A 27507-nucleotide genomic window follows, 5' to 3' on the forward strand; every position below is an offset into this window, starting at 1 on the left:
TCAAAAGTGACTGAGGTACTTTTGAAAATTTTACTCAAAAGCTCATATCGGTTCTTGGACAAATGTTCTAGGTCTCTTGTTTGACTCTTAAACACAAAATGGAGTGGCTTTTCTGAAATACAACACTTAATTTCCTAGATAACGCTAAAACACCTTTCCTTTTGTCAGTGTTACATTCTTTAAGATTTTCATTTTTAAAAGCTTTACCTGTTTAGGACGACTGCTGTGTATCTCCTTTCCACAAAAATAATTCCACATAAAATATTAGTAAAGGGAGAAGGGAAATTTGTCTCTGGCTTCTCTTTCTCCTCAATTTCTTCATCCTCATCATCATCTTCAGAATCACTCCAAGACACATAATTATCCTGATTCCTATTATTATACCACTCAACACTTTCAAACTGCTGCCGCTCATATGGTTTATATTTGCGCAAGATTTCAAGCAGTTTTATTACTTTCGGGGTTACAAATTTCAGATCAAGTGAGGCAGGTGAGAAGTGCTCTTCACACAGTGCATGTATTTTCCTTAGGAAAGTGTCTGTAAACAATAAAAATTTCCTGTGCAGCTCCTCTTGCTCATGTTTGATGTACTTCTGTAGCTCTCTCACCATCATTCCAGCTACCTTATCTGCACACCAGGGTCCCAGAACAACCAACACAGCTCGACAGTCTGACAGTATCTACAACAAATGAATTCAAACCCCAGTTCAACAGGATATATTAATAATTTACTCATTTTATATTGGGCTTTCATTTCTAATATGAGGATAATCCTCATTGTAGGCACAATAGTGGTTGGTTTCTTTGTAAAATATATTTACAAGTTATTTCATTTAGAAGTCCCCCACAAACTTGATAGGAGAAAACGTAAAAATACTTCACCAGAAACACCAGCCGCTAGAGCTACACTCTATATTTTATCATTTTTGTCCTTGGACAAGAAGGATTTAATTACTATTTTGTAGTCTGATGCCATTGCAATCTGGAAATTTGCCTCAAAATAATTATGCTAAAAAATAATTCATAATGCAGTTATGAGCAACTGGACAGTATTATCCCCACAGTCTAATGGGGAAACAGGTTTATAAACAAGGCAATATTTTCCATAGGCACTTTTGCATCATTATCTGAGACTGATAATTTGCCAAGAAATTCCACAAACAAGGCTCTCAATTCATTATATATTATTCAATGTATTTAACTAGAGCTCATTAAGTCTGTTCTATCAAAGGAAACCATTTTAATTAAACTCAGGAAATGAAAACTACACTTTAAACAGAGAAAAGAGCAGTTTAAAGAAAAAATAAATTTCATTTCAATTAATTTAAATAGGGTTAGTGTAGCAGTACTCAACCTGATGGAAAGGCATCTTTGTCATTGAGTTAAATGGCCAAATGCCACATAAACACTATAGCGTGACATCCTAACATTGTGTTGTGATGTTGCTATATCACTAAAACAATTTCATGACCCATCACATCCTGATATAATATTACAATAGAAGCATCACAATACAGTTAAAATGTTGGACCATGAGGTTTTTTATGGCTCTACAAAACTCCACTTGAAAAAACTATCCTTCTCTCTTCTCCGCCTCTCCATTCCTGGCTGCTCAGAGATATCGGGAAGACTCTTTGCAATCCCTGTGCAATTCTGCACTCCTTTCTCTACAGCTTGTTTGGCAGGTAATGTAGGCAATGCTCCTGTAACTCAAGAGACTCAAAGAACATGGGAACTGAAAGAAGCAGAGAGTTTGAAACAGGGTATCTGGCTGAGAGTTTATTTCGTCTTATGACACCAACTGGGGATACTTTTTCAGAATACTTCCTGAAGCACCATTTTCTTGTTGTTGTTGCACTATTAAAATCTTATTTGGAAAAGTAACTGGGTCTTAACAATAATGGCCAATGTATAAGCAATAAAATAATTATGCAAAATGAAAAAGAAAATATATCTGATCCACAAATCTGACAAAGTTCTAAAGTAACAGAGTTCGGGGGCGAAATCCTGGACTCGTTCACATCAGGGGGAGTTTTGCTATTGACTTCAATAGATTTCACCCACGGTTCAAAGGAAAACAGGAAAAGGAAATCAGTCACAGGAAATTAAGATTAATTTTGTTAATATATTTTAGGTTGGCTGAACTAAAATAAAAGTTTCTGTAATTAACTTGGAAAGCAATGAACAAGCAGCAATAAAAATCTAAGTATGTGTTTTATATCTGACATAACGTCCTTACCTGTTTAGAAATTAACGTAGAGTCTCTTTCTTTTGAATGTACAGATATGTTGCAGTCATTTAAAAAGTTAAGTGCTTCATCCAATTCTTTTAACAATCTTTCATACAGCCCGCTTTTGTCGGTATATGGTCCACAATCTACCACAATCTCACATGGCTGAGAAGTATATCTTCATTGAGAGAAGCAAAAGATTTGGTCAACCACAGCTGTTGAAAGTCAGAGTTGTTTTTAGCTACTAAGGCTATACATTAAACAGGAAGGACAGCCATAACCAATTTGAGAGTTTTTAAAATTTTTTTGGTAGTAAACAGAAAAACAGAAAACAAATGAATACACAATATTATATAGGACATCAAAAACAGCGTACTTATTTTTTAATGCCTTAGTGTTAGTATCTCTCAAAAAAGACTACATAAATATAATTCACACACTATGCAGGAGCCAAACGCATATATTTGAATTTTTCAGGAGTGAGTGTCAAAGTCACGTATGAAATGGATGTTACTTATCTGTAACTGAAGTTCTTTGAAATGTGTGATTCCGATCTATATTCCACACATGGGTACACATGCCTGCCACGTACCTGCATCCGGAGATTCTCAACAAGCAGTGCCCAATTGCTCTCCTCGTGCTCCAGATTGAGGGTATAAGAGGAAGAAGCGGAGAGGCACTGGCCCTCACTGCTTCTTAACTGCAAATCCAATGAGATCCAAAGCAGAGAGGATGGAGAGTGGGTAGTGGACTAAAGCTAGACACCACACATCTTGAAGAACTTCCAGTTACAGGTAAGTAAACCTTCATTTCTTCTTCAAGTGTTAGTACCTATGTGTATTCCACATGTGGGTGACTGACAAGCAGTATTGAGACTGGAGACGGGGTTCGAGAAGGCTGGCAGTAAAGATGCTTGAAGGACTAAAGTCCCCACCGCTGCCACTGAAGCTGAGGTCTGAAGTAGCATGTAATGTTTTGTGAATGTGTGACTGGAACTCCAGATAGCCATTCTGCATACATCCAGTATCAGTACTCCCCACAGAAATGCTACAGAATCAGCTTGCTCTCTCGTTGAGCATTCCCGTACTCCATCCAGGGGATGGATACACTAGTAGTATGTGGTGATGTGACCAGAAATACATTTAGAGCTTCTCTGAGAAGATATTGCTTGTCCTTGCAACCTTTCTGCTATAGAGAGAAACAGTCAGTGATTTTCTCATCGGTTTGGTCCTTTGGAAATAGAATGTCAGGACACATCTGACATCCAGGGAATGAAGGTTTTCTCTTCAATGGAAAAGAAAAAGGTTTTGGGAAGAAAACAGATAAGTGGATTGGTTGGCTGACAAAAAAATTCAGAAATTACCTTAGGGAGGAATTTAGAATGAAGGTGAAGGGAAACCGTCTCCTCGCGAAAAACTGTATATGGTGGGTCTGCCATGAGTGCCCCCATCTTGCTTACTCTTCTGGCTGAAGTAAAAACTAAAAATGCATCTTTCACAGAAAGGTGAGAACATAGAACATATAGCTAAAAGTTCAGATGGTGGTTTGGTGAGTACTGAAAGGACAAGCTTGAGGTCCCATTGAGGTAAGGCTTGACCACTGGCGGAAAGGTCACTTATGAATCTCACTATTGTTGGGTGAGTAAAAATGGAACATCCATTTACTGGAGGAAGGAAAGTACTGATTGCTATGAGATGGACTTTCAGTGAGCTAAGAGAGAGACCCGAGTTCTTCTATGACAGGAGGTAATTTAACATGACTGGAATATTTGCAGAGTCTGAAGAAGGCTGACTGACCTGCACCCAGGTAGAGAAGCATCTCCATTTAGCTAGGTAACAGGTCCTATTTGACTCTTCCATATTTTAAAGAACATAAGAATATAAAAATGGCCATACTGGATCAGACCAATGGTCCATTTAGCCCAGGATCCTGTCTTTCAACAGTGGCCGGTGCTAGATGCTTCAGAGAAAATGAACAGAACAGGGAAATTGAGTGATCCCATCACACAGTCCCAGCTTCCGGCAGTCAAGAGGTTTGAGGACACCTGGAGCATAAGGTGTACCTGACCATCTTGGCTAATGGCATTGATGGCCCTATCCTCCATGAACTTATCTAATTCTTTTTTGAACCTACTACCCCTTTGGCCTTCACAACATCTCCTAGCAATGAGTTCTACAGGCTGACTATGTGCTTCATACGTTTGTTTCAAACATGCTACTTATTAATTTTATTGGGTGACCCCTGTTTCTTGTGTTATGTGAAGGGGTATATAAAACTTTCTTATTCATTTTCTCCACATCATTTATCATAAAGCCCCTTATAGCTGCCTCTTTTCCCAGCTAAACAGTCCCAGTCTTTTTATCTATACTTATACTGAAGCTGTTCCATACCCCTAACAGTTTTTGTTGCACTGCTCTATACTTTTTCCAATTCTAATATATCTCTTCTGAGACGGGGTCATCATACCTGCACACAGTATTCAAGATGCAAGAGTATCATGAATTTATATAGTGCCATTATATTTTCTGTATTATTTTCTAACCCTTTGCTAATGGTTCCTAACATTGTTAGATTTTTTGACTGCTACTGCACGCTTAGCAGATAATTTCAGAGAACTGTCCACGATGATTCCAAAATCCATTTCTTGAGTAATAATAGCTAATTTACAACCCATCACTTTGGAAAACCATCATCTCAGCTAAACATACAATGTGCATTACTTTGCACTTAACAACACTGAATTTCATCTGCCATTTTCTTGCTCAGACACCCAGTTTCGTGAGATACATTTGTAACTCTTCGAAGTCAACTTTGGAAGTGATTGTCTGCAAACTTTGCCACCCCTTTTCCAGATCATTTAGGAATATGATAGAAAGCATTGGCCCCAATACAGTTCCTTGGGGGACCCCACTATTTACCTCTCTCCACTGTGAAAATGGACGAGTTATTCCTACCCTTTGCTTCCTATCTTTTAACTAGTTACCGATCCACGAAAGGACAGTCCCTCTTATCCCATGACTCCCTATTTTGCTTAAGAATCTTTGGTGTGGGACCCTATCAAAGTCTTTCTGAAAATCCAAGTGCACTATATCAACTGAATCACCCTTGTCCACACACTTAACGACATTCTCAAAAAATTATAATACATTGGTGAGGCATGATTTCCCTTTACAAAAGCTGTGTTAACTCTCCCCCAACATATTGTATTAATCTGTGTGTTCTTTACTATAGTTTCAAACAATATGCCTGGTACTGAAGTTATTCTCAGGATTGTCTCTCGAGCCTTTTTATTTTTTTTAAATTGGTGTTGACTGGAGTTTAGCTAATATATCTTGTACAGAGGCTGATTTAAGCAATAGGTTACTTATCACAGTTAGCAGTTCTGCAGTCTTGAATTTGAGTTCCTTCAGTTTTGTCACCTAAAAAGAATGACTCAAGTGTGGGAATCTCCCTCACATCGTTTCCAGTGAAGACCAATGCAAAAAAATCATTTAGCTTCTCAGCAATGGCCTTGTCTTCCTTGAGTGCTCCTTTACCACCTTGATCATCCGGTGGCTACACTGATTGTTTGGTCTGCTTCCTACTTCTGATGTACTTTTAAAAAAAATGTTGCTGTTAGTTGTGTCGTTTGCTAGTTGCTCTTTAAAGTCTTTTTTGTCCTGAAGCAAGAGAGGGACTGCAGACCAAGAGAGCAAGCTGATGGGCTGAGGTAGACTGTTCTCTTTTCTAGCAGGTTAATGTGCAGTCTGGCCTCCTGTGGGGTCCAAGTGTACGGTCTGGTTATTCAGGTGAGCATACCAACCCAGAAGGGATGAGTCTGTTATGATGGTGGCACAAAGAGTGGGAGTGTTGATGTGGACTCTCACTTGCAGTGGTTCCAGATTCGACTATCAGGTAACAGAGGTGATGATCCTTGTGAGAACAGTCACTCTGGTGTTGATGTGGTTCTGGTCTGGTGAGTAGATGGACCAGAGCCAAGCCAGTAGTCAGCATAGCTGAAGTCTGGTGAATCACGTCACATAAATGTAAGAGGCCAAATAGTCTAGTAAAGTTAGGCATACTTTAACCGTAGTATTTGGTCTGCAAGTAATCTGTGATATCAGATTGCTCACTGACTGGAATCTTTCTGTGGGGAGGAAAGCTCTTGCTGAAATTAAGTCATGTCACTCCAATAAACTTTACTGTCTGTGTGGGGATCAAGATGGACTTTTATTTATTCATGCAGACATCCAGCACTGCTAGAAGATAAAGCAGTAACATAGTCACCAACCTGACCTTATTGTTGGAGCAACTTATTGGGAGCCAATCATCCAAATATGGGAAACCTAAGTAACTGTGACGTCTCATTTGGGCTGCCACCCCAGAGAAAATCTTTATGACTATCCTGGGCACTGTTGCTAGTCCAAAGGGAAGGACTCTGAACTACTGATGCGCTTGACCTACCAGGATCTGAAGAAACTTTCTGTGGGATGGACGAATATCTATATGAAAAATAAGCATCCTTCGTGTCAAGGAGTCATGAACCACTCTCCCCACATAGAGGAGGGAGATTATTGATGCTAGTGTAGCCATCCTGCATTTTGACTTTTGAAAAAAGATATTTAATTGTTGAAGGACCAGAATGGGTATCCACTCTCCATCTTTCTGGAGGACTTTAAAAAAAAAAAAAAAAAAAAAAAGTATGTGGAACAGAACCCTCTCTTGATACTGAGATGACAGTCATTCTGTCGCCCCTTGTTGGAGAAGAGAACCCACCTTCTGGAGAAGAATCTGCTTGTGAAAGTGATCTCTGAAGAGGAACCAGGAAGTGGATTTGTGGGAAGAATAGGAGAGAAGTCTGATGGATTAACCATAGTGGATAATTTCTAGACTCCAAATATCTGTTGTGATAGCATTCCAATTGTGGGCAAAAAGTGAGAGCTGGCCCCCAAAGACATAGGGCTAGAAGTTGTTGGCATCAATAACGACAGGAGGTTCTCAACTGAAGAATCAAACGCAGCCCCTTGCAAGTGGGTGGAATGGGTAGAGGCCTCGATTTTCAGCCCATGAGTCCTCTGCTGCTTGCGCAGAGGCTTGGCTGGACACTGGTGATAAAAAGATTGTGGAGGGGGTGGATCTTGGTCTATACACCTGCCTGCAGTGTTTTCTCTTCAGGGCCGGGAGGTAAATTCCCAGAGTGTGGATGGCTGATCTAGACTAGAGTCTTTCAACAAGCATAGAGAATCATCAGTTTTCTCATTAAACTGAATCTGATTTGTTGAATGGTGAGTCCTCTATATGTTCTGATCCTCCCTGGGGAACCCTCAAGAGTGAAGCTAAGACTTACACCTCATAACTATACCAGTGGCTACCACTCTGGCTGCCATGTCAGCTCCATCCACTGCAGCTTGTAGGGATGTTTTTGCCACTAGCCTGCCTTCCTCTATGAAGGACTGAAATTGGACTGTGTCCTCGAGGGGAAGTTTGTCCTTAAAGTCTGCAAGTCTAAAGTAGAAGTTAAAATCTTTTTACAGTAACAAAGCCTCAAATAGTAATATAGAATTGTAGGGTCACAGGAGAATACCTATCTTCCCAAAAGTTCCAACCTCAGAATCCTCCTCATCCAGGGTCGTTTTAGGATGTTGTGACCTTGCTCTCTCTGTGGCTGACTGCACCACCACGAGTTGGGCACTGGATGGATGAAAAGGAATTCATCTCCTTTGCCCAAGACCAAATAAGCATCTTAGTTCTTTTAGGTGTGGGGGTATAGGAGTCTGGGGTATGCCAGACCACTCTGGCGGGCTCCATGATAACTAAGTGGTGCCACCTTGCTTGGACCTGTAGGTTGCAGAACATCAAGCAGTCAGTGCTGGGAATCCTGGATCTCCTCCAGTGGTTCTGAAGGTCATTCACTATTCTCTGTAGTAGCTCCTGGTTTTGCTTCTGGTCGTCCAGTGAAGATAGTGTGATTCCTTCATCCAGAAATGAGGATGTTGCTATAATTGATACCTGGGGATCCAGATCAATTTCCTCCACCTCCTAATTTGACAGATCCAGCAGATGCCAAGTGGGAGAAGTGCCGCAGGACTCATGGATGGATCCTATGAAATACACATAGGAACCAGCACTCAAAGAAGAAAGTGAGTTTTGCAAGAGAATTGTTCAAGTAAGTTAAGATAAGGGCCCCTTTATAAGTGTATGCTAGTGGATAAAGTGATTATACCATCTTTTACTTTGTCTTAACTAAAGCAACTACTTAAGTTTATACCAACCAAACACGGTGGGGGGGCAATTACGATTAACTCACTGACTATGGATGCAGAAGTTGATGAACGTACATATTTTTCTTCTGCTACGTGACAAGCAAGAGCCATAGTATTATTACTATTTATTTGCATGTAGGTAGCACCCACAATGTTCTTGACTCTATACCAGCATACGGAAAACGGTCCTTATCTGCGATAGTATTTCTGAATTGCTTTTGTCATTTTTTCTAACCATAGTAACATTTTAAAATCTGCAAGACTTTGTAGTGGGAGTTGTAAAATCCTGCCAAAACCAGCTCACAGGTTATGACAGCTCCGATAATATGCTAGTTACTTTCCAAAACATAATAAACCGTAGTCCCTGCCCCCAAAAGCTCTCAATCTAAGGAACAGCTGCTTTTCAGAAATCTCTTCTTAGGTAATTCTTCACAGCACCTTTTAAAAATATTTAAAAGCTCTCACTACTCAGAAAGAAACTTAGCATCAATTTTTTTTTATAAAGTGATGGCACTGTATGTATAATTTTATAGATACACACACACACACACATATATATACACACATGAACATTAAAACACATAGCTACTAACAGTGTTCTTTCCTCAGTCTTATTGATATGAAAACACAGATATAAATTTAACACTGACAATCGTGTGTTAAAATGTACCTATCTAAGACCACCAAATCAGTTGCAGTTTCAGCATTGCTCTTTAGGATTTTCTCCAGTTTCTGAATCTTCTCCTCTAACTCAGCAGGATCACATTTCCCATTTAAAATGGAAGCTGTTAATCCCAGGATTCGAGGACAGGATGGACAGTTCTCACAGATCTGTGAAGTAAACCAGAACAGCAGGGTAATAAAACTGTCAATTCCTCCACCAACGCATCCTGAGTGCATCTTTACAGATGTCTGTTAGTCTATAAGGTGCCACAGGACTCTTTGCCGCTTTTACAGATCCAGACTACCACGGCTACCCCTCTGATTCTTTACAGATAGATATCTAGATCGCAGGTTCAACTAGTATTTCAGCACCAGGTGTCAGAAAAAGAACAATGGATATTTTCAATCTAATATAACTAACCAACTAAAGTTAAATTAGAAAATTAAAACATGTTAAATATAAAATTAACTTTTATTGTTTTAGTAAAAGTATATAAAGGCAGAAATTTGCTAAACATTCTATTAAGTAGAGATATTCAAAGCACATAAAAGCAGTGTGAGGTACCTTGTCAACATTTATACCATAAAAATGACCACATTTTAAGTGTTTACATCATGTCAAAGGATTAAAATACCACTATAAAAAAATTAAACCTACTACATGATCCCTGGTTAAGCCTGTCATTCATTGGGGAAGGAGGGGAGGAAGAAGGAAGGATGAAGGCAAAAAAAAAAAAATACAGAAAGAGATGCTCTTTGAGTTGCTTGGTTCACCTCAATTAGGGCAAATAATGCACAGGGCCAAAAATGCCCTCACAACAAAAGAAAGCTTAAAGCTTTAGAAATCAGTACCCACGTATTTTAAAAAATACAAAAACATCCACACTCTCTCAAATGGATATTTTATCAATGGCTTTTTAAAGGTTCAGTAATTTCATTTACTCAGAAAAAGATTCAATTTTAAATTCACAATAAAACTAGCTGCACTACTACATCAATTCCTGACCAATCACCAATGTACGTTATGGTAAATTTACTGGCTTCACCATTCTATGTCATCACTGGTGTCCATTTAATCCAATAACTCTTCAGTAAATTCAGCATCCCAAAATACACTGTACACTTCCCATTGTTTCTCATCCTCAGTTTTGTACTGAAGAGGAGTGACACTTAAACATTTTATTTTAAAAACACGAAACACCTTTTAAGGTACAAATCCATATTTAAGCTGCCGTGCAAAAGTTAGAAATATTTCATGTTGCTAGTCTGAAATTTTACCACAAACAAGTGTTAAGTTCTTGTTTCCAAGCAATTTGCTTAATGAAGGAAGCCCATGTCATCTACACGAAATAAAATAAAGTGCGATTGTCCTTACTGCCCCAATTGTAAGTAAACATATTTTAAATTGGAACACTGTAATAAGAATATAAAATTACTTGAGATAAATACACTAGAATAAATTATCTAATCAAGAAACTCTACAGTATATTTACAATTTGTCTTATCAAAAACCTACACTGCACCAAATAAAACAATTTTATGAAGAGTTATATTTTTGAATAGCGTTAAAGCATTGACTACCAGTCGCTACATCACTCTGTCATAAAATGGTAGCCACAATTCAAATATTTTCCTTCTTGAGAGCAATATACACCAAAATGATTTTAAGTACTAATCTTTACACTAAGTCAAATTAGCCAGTGAGCTTTCACTAACAGATTTGTTATCTGAATCTCAGTGAAATTAGAGACGCTGAAGATAAAAAGGTTAAATAATGGTGACCTACCTTCATAATTTCTTGATACGGATGGTCCTGGATTGCAAGATGGCACTCATCAAACACCAGAAGATTAATGTTTGACAGGGATAAGTATTCATTTTTTAAAACATTCAAAATGACATGACATGTCATAACCAGAACCTAAAAATACAAAGAGAAATGCAACAAATACTAGCTATTAGCATGTTACCACAAACATTACTAGCTTTTTTGACTGCCACTACACACTGAACAGACGTTTTCAGAGAACTATCCAGGATGACTCCAGGATCTCGCTCTTGAGTGATAACAGCTAATTTACAACCCATCATTTTGTATGTTTATCTTGGATTATGTTTTCCTATGTGAATTACTTTGCACTTAACACTGAATTTCTTCTGCCATTTTCTTGCCCAATCATCCAGTTGAGAGAGATCCCTCTGTAACGCTTCACAGTCAGCTTTGGATTTAACTGTCCTGGGTAATTTTGTATCATCTGCAAACTTTGCCACCTCACTATTTACCCCTTTCTCCAGATCATTTATGAATATATTGAGCGATACTGGTCCTAGTGCAGATCCTTGGGGAACCCCCACTGTTTACATCTCTCTATTGTGAAAACGGACCAGTATTCCTACCCTTTGTTTCCTGTCTTTTAACACATTGCTAATTAACTAAAGGACCTTCTCTCTTATCCCATGACTGCTTACTTTGCTTAAGAGCCTTTGGTAAGGGACCTTGTCAAAGGCTTTCTGAAAGTGCAAGTACTGTACTCTATATTGACTGATCACCCTTGCCCATATGCTTGTTGACACCCTCAAAGAATTCTAGTAGATTGGTGAGGCATCATTTCCTTATAAAAAAGCCGTGATGACTCTTCCTCAACCTATTGAGCTAATCTAGGTGTCTGATAATTCTGTTCTTTATTATCGTTTCAACCGATTTGCCTGGTACTGAAGCTAGGCTTACCAGCCTGTAATTATCAGAATTGCTTCACGAGCCTTTAGAAAGAAAAATAAATCAAATGTCACATCAGCTATCTGCCAGTCATCTGGTACAGAGGCTGATTTAAGCAATCAGTGACACATCAGTTAGTAGTTCTGCTAATTTATATTTGAGTTCCTTCAGAACTCTTGGGTGAAGACCATGTGCTCATGGTGATTTATTACTGTTTAATTTAATCAATTTGTTCGAAAAACCTTCTCTATTGACACCTCATTCTGGGACAGTTCCTCAAAAATGTCACCTCAAAAAATGGCTCAGTTATGGGAATCTTACTCACATCTTCTGCAGTGAAGACCAATGCAAAGAATTCATTTAGTTTCTCCCAACAATCTTTTCCCCCTTGAGTGCTCCTTTAACACCTTGATTGCCCAGCAGTCCCACTGATTGTTTGGCAAGCTTCCTGATTTCGATGTATTTTAACTTTTGCTGTTAGTTTGTGTCTTTTGCTAGCTGCTCTGCTAAGTCTTTTTTGGCTTGCCTAATTATACTTTCACATTTGACTTGCTAGTTTATGCTCCTTTCTATTTTCCAGAGTAGAACGTTAGATTTCCAATTTTAAAAGGATTTCTTTTGGTTTCTCACTGCCTCTTGTACTCTGTTTAGCAATACTGGCATTTTTCTGGTCCTCTGTTTTTGTTATTATTTGGGGAATACATATAGTTTGAGCCCCTATTACTGTACCAATGTTAACCAATGGGATAACCAATGGGACACAGTATTATGAAGGTTCAAACTATACAGAAATGACATAGTAGGTTGTGCTGGTGAGGGAGTAGCACTATATGTGAAAGAAACCATAGAGTCAAATATAGTACAAATATTAGAGTAACACTGAATCTCTATGGATAGAAATTCCATGCTTGAATAATAAGAGTATAGCAGTACGAATATAATGCCAACCACCTGACTAGTGTGGTAATGGTGACTGTGAAATGCTCAGGGAGATTAGAGGAGATTACAAAAACAGAAAACGCAATAATAATGGGGGATTTCAACAATACCAATATTGATTGTCATGGAAGATAGGGTGATTGAAAAAAGGAATATTGGAAGCCCAGCTTCTCAAAGACACACAGTGGATACTCTTAGGAATATTGCATCTCTATGTTTGCCTCTAAATACCCCAAGTATGTTGAACTTTGCACTGAGCATGAGAAGGACTTGGTCACATAGCATTTAGTTTGGGTAAAAATTAGTTTCTTCCCCAGATCACCTGAACTGTAAACTTTTCACTTTTTTGGCAGTTTATATTACATATCTTACCTCATGTTTAGCAAATTCTTGATTCCACTTCTCCTTTGTCCATGATTCAATTATTTCTAAAACTGAATACTCCCCCACCTTCAGATCTGAATGGGTCCTGACAGCTGACACTTGCTGAGCAACTTGATTTGCTTTAAAAAAAAAAAAAGTTTTCAGTTACAAAATGGCAAAGAATTTTTAAATACTTTAGTTTTAAGTGTACATGCCATTGTATCCATGAGTTTTATAACACCTTTAAAATTAGTATAAAACTAGATATACACAATTATAAGACAAAAATCAAGCACCATGCGGAGAAGCATAGCGGCTCACAATATACCATTCCATATTTGTCTCTCATCCCCCACCAAGAAAGATCAGAAATTAAACAACATCTCAAAGTAAACTGGCCCTCACCTCACTTCTTGGTCTGGTCTTGGGAACTAGCAAAACAGCAGAAAAAAAAAAAAGTGGAGTTTCTAGTGGACAAAAGTCATGGGGGTAAAGGACATGAAGAAACTTCAAACTATGTCTAACTGAATAAATGTAATTCTATCCTGCAATTTTGTGCAGAATGTCAGAAACAAAACTGGTCACTTTTATCTTACTTTTATTAAGGATTATTCCCGTAATAAACACACACACATACACCAAACAAATAAACCCCATTTTTTTCTTACCTGAGTTGACCAAGAAAACTGTTCTCTTTCCATTTTTGTTGAAGTCTCCCCTGATCTGATAGGACAGCTCTTTAGCAAGTAGTACTGCAATAAAAGTCTTCCCTGAGCCAGTGTTTAAACAGACTATCGTATTATGATCCAAAGCTGCTTCAAGCAGTTCAACCTAGATTTGCAAATGATAAAAGTCACTATTTGCACACGTGGAGTAATTAAAAACAACGAACAAAAGCAAACACTGTCCACAGAAGTTGTACCTGCATGAACTGTGGATGAGCCAATGGGTATTTTTAAAGCTAACTTAGTCCCCAATAACTACCACTGACTTTATAGGACAAGAAATTTATTTACCACAAAGTACATTGTCAGGTTTCACTCAAAACATGGAAACAAGTTATCAGCTCTAGCTTTTAAAATACAACCTGGTTTATACAGTACCTCACTTTGCTAGTGCTGTAAATATCTGATTAAATAAATCTTTACTACATTTAATGATGTCCCTAGTTCGGTGTCCTTGGTTTAATTCCTGCAGATGACTTCTGGATCTAAAAATATGAGTCTCACCAGCTGAGCAAAAGGACCAGATCCATTAGATCAAAGGCAGCAGCAGTCTCTAATCTCTATGGCCACGTCTACACTACCCGCCGGATCGACAGGTAGTGATCCATCTATCGGGGCTTGATTTATCGCGTCTAGTGTAGACAAGACAAGTAGTTTTGTATCATCTGCAAATTTTTCCACCTCACTGTTTACCCCTTTTTCCAGATCATTTATGTATATGTTGAATAGGACTGGTCCCGGTACAGACCCTTGGGGGACACCACTATTTACTTCTCTCCATTCCGAAAACTGACCAGTTATTCCTACCCTTTGTTTCCGATCTTTTAACCAGTTACCAGTCCATGAGAGGACCTTCCCTCTTATCCCATGACAGCTTACTTTGCTTAAGAGCCCTTGGTGAGGGACCTTGTCAAAGGCTTTCTGAAAATCTAAATACACTATATCCATTGGATCCCCCTTGTCCACATGCTTGTTAACCCCCTCAAAGAATTCTAGCAGACTGGTGAGGCATGATTTTCTTTTACAAAAACCACGTTGACTCTTCCCCAGAAAATCATGTTCATCTGTGTGTCTGACAATTCTGTTCTTTCCTATAGTTTCAACCAGTTTGCCTGGTCCTGAAGTCAGTCTTACCGGCCTCTAATTGCCAGGATCACCTCTGGAGCCCTTTTTAAAAAGTGGCGCCACATTAGCTATCCTCCAGTCATTTGGTACAGAAATTGATTTTAATGATAGTTACAAACCACAGCTAGTAGTTCTGCAATTTCACATTGGAATTCCTTCAGAACTCTTGGGTGAATATCATCTGGTCCTGGTGACTTATTACTATTTAATTTATCAATTTGTTTCAAAACCTCCTCTAATGACACCTCAATCTGGGACAGTTCCTCAGATAAGTCACCTAAAAAGAATAGCTCAGGTCTGGGAATTTTCCTCACATTCTCAGCCATGAAGACCGATGCAAAGAATTCATTTAGTTTCTCCGCAATGGCCTTATCGTCCTTGAGTGCTCCTTTACCATCTCGATCCAGTGGTCCCACTGCAGTGGAAAGCTCTTAACACAAATGCACATAAAACAAGAAAACCAGTCTCATGAAGGTAATCTCGAATAACAGATAGAATGAAAATGAAATATTTTTCATATACAATGAAAAATAATATTGTCATTAGTACCTGATATTTTCTTGGCGTGTAAATGTTATCATGAATTGCTTCTTGTTGCCATGGCAGTCCAAAAAAAGGACCCATTGGTGAGGAAGCAGGGGTCATAAGCTGCAGTCCTGCCATACTGAGGGATTGCAAAGCAGGGCTTTTCATTCATTCATTCATCCAGTGTTTCTTTCATTGCATTTTTGTTCCAGCACAGCTTACTATGAAAAAATAAGGCATTAAAATCATGCATTATTAAAAGCACAAAGCAAAAGACAGGCTTTCGGTATGAGTTTATCTGGAAACACCTTTTCTGGAATTTTATTTCTTGGAAGTTCTAGCCTTTTGTTTACTCATATCTATGGAACAACAATAAGAAAGAGGTAAATTAAGAGCTCTAAATAAACAGACATTTTTCAATTTCATATTTATACTGAGGACAGCATATTATTAACCAATGTCACAAACTCAGAGAATCCACATTTTTAAAGGGGCAACCCAGAGTAACGTCAGGTTCACACTCTTGAATTTGCCTTAATTCTGTTAATACAGTCTCTATTGACAAGATCCAGAAATATATTCAATTACAAGAGATGAGAAATAACAGATTTGTGCAATTTCCACTTTAAGTGAAACAGAGTAAGATGATAAAATTCTGAAAAGTTGGTCCAATAAAAGATATTGCCTCACCCACTTGGTCTCTCTAAAATTCTGAAAAGAACAGAGATAAGTGTCTCTCTTTCGCTGGAAAAATTCTGATAAGGAAATAATGTGACACAGGTTTCCCTCTGAATATTCCCCAGGAGAAAAAACAATGCAGAGTATCAGTCAGATTAGGGAAACTAGAAACTCATTGGGTACAATGTTTTTGACAGCAAAAAATGTATTAATTTTTAAGCCAGACACATGTAGAGGTCAAATCAATATTTTAATTTTGTAATGGTGTAATAGATTAAAATTTTAATAATTTAATTTAAATTTTAAAAGTGTGTATCAAGGACCTCAAAAATGTATAGCAAATGATTAAAAAACCATAGCAATCCTGTTTCACCACCTTGTAGAAAATGGTATGTGATAACATAGCTCAACAGGATCATTCATTTGTGCGCCTCACAGTGCTTTGTGGAGTAGCCCCATTTCACAGACAGCACAGGCAAGCATGAAGCTTTGGCCTAATTATTCTGAGAGGCAGTCTGGTTTACTTGATGAGATTTGGCTCTGTAAAAGAGGTTCTACTCTCAGCAGTGTCTCAGGGTCTTCACTTCAGGGGTATGACACCCAAGACCTTTCTCAATAAGTAGTGCTATGAATCACTCATAATTAATACCAGTCAGCGAAAGAGGGAGGACTCTGACTCCTAGCCCAATGCATTTTTCCCTAGGCCAAAATGTATTTTGATGAAGAAGACACATACACTTCATTAGCCAAGGAACTGTATGACAATATTGCTGACATTTGGCAGACTGGATCCAATATTTTAGTTTCAACTAAGTAGAAATTGTCAAGTTCGGAAGAGAACAGCTACAGAATTCCAAAGAAGAAAGTGCAGTTCAAAACAAAGGAGAAGTTGAGAATACTGTGAATTTTGTAGCTGGGGACGCTATGGGTTTTGCTCATACAAGTATAAAATTTGGTGAGACACATCGAAACTAATTTCAGAAAACTTGCATGAACGTTTATTTCTTTTTCCAAGAACATGTTCCAGTGACCAAAATACTTTAAAAATTTTTCAATTTTTGACATAAAGCCAGAAATGGAGCATGTCTTCCTTCTTTCATACCCCTCCATGATAACAGTGACTAACTTCCTGCAATTCCATTTAAGTCAGACATTAAACTCCCATGACATTATGCTATATCAGATGTCATATATCTGATGAGACATCATTTATGGATAAAGTTCATATTCATAAGCAGTTTTGGCTGTGTTTGTAAAAGACTGTGAGCATCACATTTGTTCTAAAACCATAATTTTAATTTTTGCCTATCATCAGGAAAAGTTGCCATTTCTAGGGTTAAAGTACAGCAATCTCTCTCTGCCAGAGCAGTAGTCTTTTTGGAGGCAAATGAAGAATTGTGTGTCCAATTTAAACTCAGGAAAAACCGAAGAAGATAGAATGTAACTACCATAGTTGGATTTTTTTTGGTCATACTACTGAAGCCATCCTACAGTGAAACAAATAGTACCATGGGACCTTTAATGAGCACAAATGGCATGAGTATTACCATACAATGACATACATTGTCTCATCAGGTAAACGGCATCTGAAACAGCATAATGTCATGGGAATTCGGGTTAAGTACCAGTATTGACTTGAGGAAAAAAGGCCTCCTTCTGAACCACCACCATTACCTTCCACAGCAGCAGGCTTTTCCTAATATATCTCACATCCGAGTAAAGGGCAGGGACATGTTTGCTTAGCTTTGAGATTTGACAAGATCACAGTCTAAAATGGGTATGGCTGTAAGCCGGAAAAAATGGTTACAAACCTTCCGTAACTGTTGTTCTTCAAGATGTGTTGCTCACATTCCATGTTAGGGGTGTGCACCGTTGCCGGAGATTTTTTCCCTCAGTGGTATCCGTCAGGCTGGCTCTAGTGCCCTCTGGAGCCGCGTACTCATGTGCTGGTACATGGGGTGCTGCCTGCCACACACCCTCTCCGTTCCTTCTTCTCAGTCAACTGCAACAGAGGAGTAGGAGGTGGGTTGTGGAATGGACAGGAGCAACACATCTCGAAGAACAGCAGCTATGGAAGGTTAGTAACCATTTTTTCTTCGAGTGCTTGCTTCCACATTAGGGGACTCACAACCAGTACCCTCAGTAGGTGGGCTCGGAGTTCATGGACATGCTGACTGTAACACTGGTCTTCCAAACTTGGCGTCATCTCGAGCCTGTCGAGTGATGGCATAATGGGATGCAAAAGTATGCACTGATTAAGTTGCTGCCCTGCAGATGTCTTGGATTGGGACTTGTGCAAGGAACACAGATGAAGAGGCCTGATCTCTCGTGGAGTAAGTGGTTAGGACAGGCTGGACGTGTGACATTCGCCTGCTCATAACAAGCCCGAATACAGGCAGTTATCCAGGAGGAGATCCTCTGGGCTGATACTGGAAGGCCTTTCCTCTTTTCTGCTATTGCTACAAAGAGTTGTGTGGATTTGAAAAAGGATTTAATACACTCAATATAGAAGGCGAGGGCACGTCTAACATCTAACGAATGACGCTGCTGCTCCTCAGAGTTCTTGTGAGGCTTCGGGAAGAAGACTGGCAGGAAGATAGCCTGGTTGCTATGGAACTGAGAGACCACCTTTGGCAGGAAAGACGGGTGGAGGTGCAGTTGGAAGTTGTCCTTGAAGAACACTGTGTATGGTGCTTCTGACATAAGGCCCTGATTTCAGAGACCCTTCTGGATGAGGTGATCACCACCAGAAAGGCGACCTTCCAAGAGAGAAGTAGTAGCGGGCACGATGCTAAAGGGTTGAAAGGAGGGCCCATGAGCCCCAACAGAACCAGGTTTAAATTCCATGGAGGGATTGGTTCACAGACCTGAGAGTAGTGTCTCTCCAATCCCTTGAGAAACTGAACCATCATCTAATTAGAGAACACTGACCTGCCGTTCACCGGCTGGTGGAAGGCCAAGATTGCGGCTAAGTGCACTTTGAGATACACTCGGGCCAGATCTTGCTGTTTTAGATAGAGCAAGTAGTCCAAGATAGCCTGGAGGGAAGAACAAACCTGAGAGAGATCTCACAGAGATGCCCATAGGGAGAAGTGCTTCCATTTGGCAGGTAGGTAGCCCAAGTGGAAGGCTTCCTACTACCTAATAAGACCTTTCAAACTTGCTCTGAACAGGCCTGCTCCTCCGGGTTCAGTCATGTAACATTCATGCAATTAGGTGAAGGGAGGCAAGGTTGGGGAGGAGCAACCAGCGGTGGTCTTCTGAGATGAGGTCCGGACAGAGCAGAAGTGGAAGAGCAGATGCTATTGATAGATCCAGCAATGTGCCAATCCAGATGTGACGTGGCCATGCCAGGGCTATAAGAATAACCATCACCTTGTCCCGCTTGATTTTCAGGAGGACCCTGGGAACCAGAAGGACAGGGGGAAAAGTGTACAGCAGGAGCCCTATCCATGGGAACACAAAGGCGTCAGAGAGGGAGTCTGGACTGTGCCTGCGCAGTGAGCAAAACTGATGGCACTTCCTGTTTTGCTTGGTCGTGAACCCGTCTACCTGGGGAGAACCCCACCTTTGGAAGAAGAACCTGGCAATCTCCGAGTGAAGGGACCACTTGTGGTCAGAGAAAAAGGATCTGCTGAGCTGATCCACCAGTGCATTCTGGGATCCTGGAAAGCGTGACGCCACGATGTGGATGAAGTGCCACACTCAGAAGTCCCACAGATGAATGGCCTCCTGACGGGGCAAAGAATCAAGCACCTCCCTGTTTGCTGATACAGAACATGGCCATGGTATTGTCTGTCAGAACTTGCACCACCTTGCCTGAGATCTGGGGGAAGAACACTTTATAGGCTAAGCATACAGCCCTGAGTTCCCCCCGAAGTTTATGTGCAGGGACAGTTCTTCCTGGGACCATAGGCCCCAAGTCCTGAGGAGGTGGAAGTGGGCTCCCCAACCTAGGTCTGATGTGTCCGACACTAGGGACACTGATGGCTGAAGGGGTTACAAAGGGTACTCCCATCATCACTGACCTTGGGTCTTTCCACCAGTCCAGGGAGGTGAGGATGAGGGGTGGAACAGTGAGCACTGAATCTAAGTGGTGTCTGTTGGGGGAGTAAATTGACACTAACCATGTCTGTAGGGGCCTAGGTCTTGCATGACAAACCACATAAGTGCATGGAGCCATATGCCCCAGTAGCTTGGGGCAAACTTGGGATGTCATAACTGTGTGAACCATGACCTTGGATATCAGGTCTGACAGTTTGGAATCGGGCCTCGGGAAGGAAGGCACTGGCTTGGGTCAAGTCAAGCACTGCCCCCAATAAATTCTAGTCTCTGAACTGGAGCAAGAGTGGACGTTTATCAACAGGTCCAGCACTCAGAAGGTAGCTTGGACCATGCTGATGCTGTTCGCACATAAGCCTCCGACTGACCCTTGATCAACCAGTCATCAAGGTACAGTAGACCTGGACACCTCACCATCTGAGAAAGGCCTCTACTATTGCCATACACTTTGTGAAAACCTGAGAAACTACAGACAGGCCGAAAGGAAGAGTGGTGAATTGGTAGTGGCACTGGTTCACAATAAATCTGAGAAATCTTCTGTGGCCACAGAAGATAAAAATGTGAAAGTATGCATCCTTTAAGTCCAGGGTGGCATACCAATCCCCTAGATACAGGGAGGGAATGATGGAGATCAGGGAGATCAAGAGGAATCTCAATTTCTTGAGATATCTGTTGAGGTGATGCAGGTCCAGAATGATCTGGAGGCCCACCCTGGCCTTTGGGATTAGGAAATATTGGGCGTAACACCCCTCCCCTCTCAAGTCTTTAAAAACTTCCATAATGGCCCCCCATTCACAGGATGGGCTGCACCTCCTAGGTAAGGGCTGCTCATGAGCAGGGTCCCCGAAGAAGGACGTGGGTGGGAGGGAGCAGGGGATGAAAACTGAAAGATAAAGCCAATTGTCTCTGTACTTAGCACCCAGCAGTCTGACATTACGCAGGACCACACTGGGCTGAAGTGCGACAAACGGTCCAAAAATAAAGGGGAAGCAGGATCTGACGAGTGAGATGGTATAGCGTGCTCAGGCACACCTTCTAAAGGCCTGCTTGGGCCCATTGGAGTACCTATGAGACCCTGGCTGGGAGGTTGAGGTGGACAGGAGAGGCTGATGCCTCTTGTAAACGTTCCCTTTCATTTTATAGGGCTCCTGTCTCAGAGATGGCACCAAAAAATGAGGTGGCTGTTGGGGCCTGAAGTGCTTCCTGGAAGCAGCTGGAGCTTAGAGGCCCAAGTACTGGAGGGTGGCCCTTGAGTCCAACCCTTGAGTTGTCTGCTCCGAGAACAGCGAGGAGCCTTCAAAAGAGAGGTCCTGGATAGACTGCTGGGCCTCATGAGGAAGTCCCAAGGACCGGAGCCAAGAGCAACGCCTCATGGTGAAAGCTGAGGCCTTTGTCTTGACTATTGTGTCAGCTATGTCCAGAGCTGCCCGGAGAGAGGTCCTGGCCACGTTCTTACCCTCCTTCAAGAGGGTAGAGAATTCCTGCCTTGAATCTTGAGGCAGAGAGCCTTTAAACTCGGCCAGGGAGTCCCAAAGATTGCAAGTGTATCTCCCTGTGACGGGGTTAGGAATCACCACCGCTGGCGCCTCCCACTGGTTGCTCTGGGAATTAGCTCTGTCCAGTTATGGAGTACCTTTTTCACGTGGTGCCTTGCCCTTCGTCTGCTCTGCTGCTTGGGGACCCTCGTTGCTCCCCGCTAGGCAGCATTCTCTTCGGGGCACTGCCCTCTGGCAGTGCCCACTGCTCCGGTCTCACCCCCTTCCGGGGGTTTGGTGTTATCAGCCGTCCACGAGCTACACCTGTTGTAGTGGCCGGCTGCAGCCTCTAAGTCTAGCCCCTTATCGCAGGGACCAGCCGCAGCCTGGATCAGGCCACGCTCCTCTTCAGCCAGGTGTAGCACAAGGGGAAGAGGGGGACCCAGGCCCACCCGCTACTCTGGGTCCCGACCCAGGGACCCTCTAGCAGCAGCCTCTCTGCCCTCCTTCTCTTCCATTGCCCTGCTATTGTCCCTGGGCCACTTCCCCTTCGGCCCTACGCACCTACCAGGCCTACGCCAGCAGCCTAGGGTTTTCCCTAGCCGGTGCTCCCCAACTCCTTCTGGCCTTCCCCAGCACTGCTCTATCTAGGGTGCTACCTTCCAGCTCAGGAGTCAGTCCTCCTCCCTTAACCCCCAAGGAGAGACTGCCCACTCCCTTCCTGGGGCAGCCTTTATATATGGCTGAGTCTGGCTCTGATTGGCTGTCTCTAACTCAGTCTCTGACTGGCTCACTAGCACGCCTTCTCTGATTGGCTGCCCACGTGCACCGCCTCCCTGGCCTGCTGAAGCCCCATTTAGTAAAGGAGTGGGGCAGCCACCCCGCTACACTCCCTAACAAACCTTGCTGGTTAGAGATATGCAGTTGAAGGCTACCCATCGAATAAACGTCTCTCCCAAACAGGTCCAGTTTGTGTGCGTCTTTTTGTCTGGGGGTAGCGCTCAAATGGGCCTGCCTGTCCCTTTTGTTGGCTGCCGACACAATCAGGGAACCTGGGGGTGGGAGGTGTGTGCGAGTACAGGTACTCAAACCCACTTGCTGGCACGTAGTATTTCTCCTCTGCCCTCCCTGAGGTGAAGGGCAGAGAAGGAGTTTTCCACAGGGCCTTGACCGCACCCATTACAGCCTCATTAATGGGGAAGGCCACTTTGGAGGGAGCTACTGCAGCCAGAATGTCAATAAGGCTGTGGGATTTTTCCTTAAGCTCCTCAGTTTCCGCCCCCAGAAGATCCTGATAGGCCTTGAAGATGTCCTGTGGAAGCGAGCTACTGGGCCCCTATGCAGCCTCGTCTGGGAGGACAAGGAGGCAGCTTGCACCGGAGGAGGGACTCCTTCCTCTTCCTCAGCCTCAACAATGCCCACAGAAGCCAACTCCTGGATGTCTGTACCGGAGTCTAGGTCTGGTGCCAAGCAGGAAGGTGCAGTAGCCCACCTCTATGAAACCACAGAGTATGATTGATGGGAGGGAGGACAAAGTACCAGAGTAATTCCCCAATGGTTCCAGTACGGCCACTGCACAGGCCACAGACCCATGGGCCAGGTGACAGCGAGGGGACCCACACCGCGGTCCGGTGGCGCATAGGCTGAGTAATGGTAGTGATTCTTAGGCTGCACATAGGTTTCCCCTTCAGACTCTGATGAAGAATTCTCCCTTGGTGACCATGGTGGAACAATACCCCTCTCTGCCTCCATATGGTGCCAAGAGTATGGGGACTGGCAGCAGAATGGAGATGGCTGCAACAACTGGATCAGGGCCAGTTTGCCCCTAAAGGGTGCCACAGGGCCCAGTGCCAGGAAGGAGCTTGACACTCCCTGCTCTTTCCTGCTCTCAGTAATCATCGGAGACAGCACTGGAGCCGGGGTGACCAGGAGTGAAAGTAAATCTCTGGCCACTGCAAAAGCCTCCAGGGCTGTTGGGACAGTGAGACCACTAGTGGCGCAGTAGCTTCTGAGTGTCAGCAGAAGGTCCTGCACCAGACTCAATGGTGCCACCATGGGACCGGGGGTGAAGGAGTAGCCTGGTGCAGGTTGTACTGAGCTTCCTTCCCCCATGCTTTTCTTTTTTCTGCACTGGTGAGCACCCTCTGTCGGTGTGCTGCTTTTTGTGTTTCTTTGTAGTTCTGGAGATGGTGAACGGTGCCACGAAGAGCATGGTGCCAGAGGAGGGCTTCATGCTGAAGCCAAAGTGCTTGGTGCAGAATTGGAATAACTTAGCTCTGAGGCTGGTCTGAGATTAGGATAGCCTTCAGTCTTATCATTCTGTCCTTTTTGGTGTGGGGTCTAAAGTCCTGACAAATCTGGCACTTATGCAAGGTTTGAAGCCCGGGACATGCCCAGCCCCTGGGGTGAAGGGAGTCCCTCAATGATAGCGACTATATAGCTACAAGAAAAGGAGTACTTGTGGCACCTTAGAGACTAACCAATTTATTTGAGCATGAGCTTTCGTGAGCTACAGCTCACTTCATCGGATGCATCGAAAGCTCATGCTCAAATAAATTGGTTAGTCTCTAAGGTGCCACAAGTACTCCTTTTCTTTTTGCGAATACAGACTAACACGGCTGTTACTCTGAAACCTGTTATATAGCTACACTAATTATTTACTCTAACTACAAAATCTATGAACATTGAAAACTAGATTTAATTAACAAACTAGGGATTAGAGCCCAAATCCCACTGGGAAGAAGCCTTGCCAAAGAAAGAGGGGTCGTTCCAGCAACTGTCATGAGTGATAAGATGGAACAGAGGGTGTGTGGCCAGCAGCACCCCTTATACAGGCGCATGAGCCTGTAGCTCCAGAGAGTACTAGAGTCAGCCCGATGGACACTGCTGAGGGAAAAATCTCTGGCAACAGTGCATGCTGAGTGCACACACCTAACATGGAATAGACATGAGCAAGCCCTGGAAGAAGAAGAAGAAGAATGAAAGATTTGTACCCTTCAAAGTTTCTATTTCAAAAGCAAGAAAAACAACAAATTCTTTAATAAACCAAAATTGTACAGAAGTATCTAGAAACCAAGAAAAAAATTAATCAGTTTATCTGAAAAAAAATGTAAGGTTTTAATTGGAAACAGTCAACAACTAAGTACTTGTGTTCAGAATCTACTGAGAGGAATTAACTGGATCCTAAAACTAACCAAGAAGAGAAGCAGACAACAGCTGAACAAAGTCAAAATAGTTGTGTAGCAGGGCAGTCACCCCACTTTGGCTCAGAAAGGGTTAAAAGCCAGCCTTTGGGGAGGGATGGGGCTGAGAGCCAATAAGAAAAGGCTGGGAGGCAGCCAATCAGGGCCAGGCTAGGCCCTATAAAAGGGCTGTGAGCCAGTAGGTGAGTCAGTCTCTCTCTAGCTTTGGAGAGAGATAGACCTAGCTACCTGAAGGAGCAAAGGGTACCATGGACAGAGCAGTGCTGGGGAAGGGGCAGGCTGAGCTGGGGAGCTCAGCCTGCTGGGGACCTCCCAGGCTGCAGCCTGACAGGAAGGCTTAGAGAGGTACTGGGCTGCAGGGAAAGGCAGCAGGTCCAAACCCCCCCTGCCAATGATGAGTGGCCATTACACTGAAGTCCGCCCCAGTGAACAGGGGCTAGATGATGACTGGCAGTAACCACTGACGCAAGGTGGGCTCAGAGGGTTGAGGGTTCCCCTGGAAGGGGACACACAGAGAGTGGGGGTCCTGTTGAGGAAGAACGGCAGGGTAAGGGGCACCGGGGTTCAGGAGGGACACAGGGTCTGAGGCAGGTGAGCCGCTGGCCAGCAGTGGGCACTCTGAGCTGGAAGCAAGCTAATCCCCAGGGCAACCAGCAGGAGGCGCCAAACCGGTAAGTCTCACTTCGCTACAAGCTGGCCTGCCAGGTCAGTGTGGGCAATGAACATATTTGCTAATCTTGATCTTCTACATTAACTTTGTAAATTAGTGAATGTGAAAACTCCGATGAAGTGAGCTGTAGGTAACGAAAGCTTATGCTCCAATAAATTTGTTAGTCTCCAAGGTGCCACAAGTCCTCCTCTTCTTTTTGCGGATACAGACTAACACAGCTGCTACTCTGAAACCTGTCAAACTGTTGAACCCAAACTTGGGGAGGGAAAAATACTTCCGAATTATTGTATAAGTTATCTGCTGGCTCATCAGAGCAGAGCAGAGGCAGCACAACATGCTGCGTCAAAACAAAACTGACAGGACCAATTTTAGGCCTACTAGCCTTTATAAGGTAACAGCCATACCACTTTGGGCTGTGACTGTTACGTGAGTGTTTAAATGGGAGACCTCCAAGAAAAACTCAGATGCGGCAAAGAGTGGTAGTGATTCAGTAGGTGCTACTTCCATTCACAGCAATATTGATATTATACCCTTTCTGAGTCTCATGGGGAGAAAACGTGCTGTTGGAGCTGAAATCTTTCAGGTCAAATGTAAAACCAAGGTCCTAACTAGCCCATTCATTAAACTGATTCCAGAATAGATTTGAAAGAGCAAAAGGTATTCACTCCAGAATGCTGCTCACATTACTACTTCAGTAATACTCTGCCTAGTAAATATTTTCTTTGTAATTTCAGTTTGAGTAACTAGTCTCATTAAAAATGACTACATTCTACTCTTGAGGTGGCTGCACTTCAGCAGCGGGTGAGTGTTTTATTTTCTGTATAGATTTTACACAGTGTGCACATGTATGTATAAACATATTACAAACAAACTACGTTAAGAACATATTAAAGTTGCAAAGTAAATCACTTGATTTAGGAAATGTCAAGTTAGAAAGACTGGGAACTGTGCTTTGAACATGTGAAAGTGTTACAAAATGCAAGTACTCTGGAAAAAAATCAGGTCCCAGTCATCTCAAATTAGGCACCCAAAGTTAGTGGAAACTTTTGAGTTTAATCTCTGGGCCTCTGCTCCTCATCTGTAAAATGGGGATACCATCCCCTCACTTCAAAGAAGTATTGTGAAGATAAATTTGTTGATGTTTGTGAAGCCTCTGGATACTATAGTGTTGAGTGCCATAGAAAAACCCAAAGAAAATTAATAATTCTGTGTTCAGAGCAGGATTTGAATAGTATGTAGTAAATAAGGCATCGGATCACAAACAATGAGGAAAACAAAATATTGAGTAGGTGCTCAGTAAATAAGCACCATCTCTCTTGTGAACTAAATGAAGACAGGAGTCCTGTGGAAAAACTAGTATGTGACCATGTAAGCACAAAGGGGCTGAATTAAGGTGGCATATGCAAACATAATCATGGCATTTCCTAACTTTTCAGTGCTTGACTTTGCAACTTAATGATTTTAACATAGTTCTTGTGTGTGTAATATATCATACATGAATCTGTGAAACATTTTAGGATTTTTCTGTTTCATCAACAGACAATAATTGTTTTCACATCCAATAGTTAAGTAATCTGTTCTTTCAGCAGTCACTAACCTTGATCTATGAATTTCTATCTGACATAATCCTAGTGATGCGAAAGTTCAGTACCTAGCTTTTAACTCTACCAACAAACTTCTAGTTTCCCCTCTAAATAACACTCTCAGATGTTGAAGAAAAGTGTTTCCAGGACTGAATCCACAGGACAGGTAGCAAATTTAAAAGAAAGTCACTCATCAACTATAAAAAATTGCATTAAAGTTTCTCTGCTTAACTGCTATCTCTCGCTACAGCACTCAAACACCATGTTATTTTTAGAAAAAAAAGTTCTATATATCAGCCAAATACGTC

At 42.1% G+C, this 27507-nt stretch overlaps 1 protein-coding gene across 5 annotated transcripts in view; it reads right to left on the minus strand.

Moving 5' to 3' along the window:
* DICER1 (dicer 1, ribonuclease III) overlaps window positions 1-27507 on the minus strand; it is a gene marked incomplete at its 3' end in the record, with an annotated part of 97708 nt that overhangs the window by 42594 nt on the left and 27607 nt on the right. For 4 of the 5 annotated variants that reach the window (XM_084629953.1, XM_084629951.1, XM_084629952.1 and 1 more), the window contains 7 exons: window positions 15553-15749; window positions 13822-13984; window positions 13163-13293; window positions 10922-11056; window positions 9143-9303; window positions 2240-2408; window positions 208-680 (listed from right to left, as the gene is read on the minus strand). In XM_084629953.1, the coding sequence (XP_084486079.1) occupies window positions 208-680; window positions 2240-2408; window positions 9143-9303; window positions 10922-11056; window positions 13163-13293; window positions 13822-13984; window positions 15553-15696 (1376 nt within the window). In that variant the 5' untranslated portion in view covers window positions 15697-15749. Of the gene's footprint in view, window positions 1-203; window positions 681-2239; window positions 2409-9142; window positions 9304-10921; window positions 11057-13162; window positions 13294-13821; window positions 13985-15552; window positions 15750-27507 lie in introns of those variants that run through there. The other variant, XM_084629954.1, reaches the window with a different exon arrangement.

Source organism: Lepidochelys olivacea, assembly GCF_965140295.1.
Source record: "Lepidochelys olivacea isolate rLepOli2 genome assembly, chromosome: 6".
Lineage (NCBI taxonomy): Eukaryota > Metazoa > Chordata > Testudines > Cheloniidae > Lepidochelys > Lepidochelys olivacea.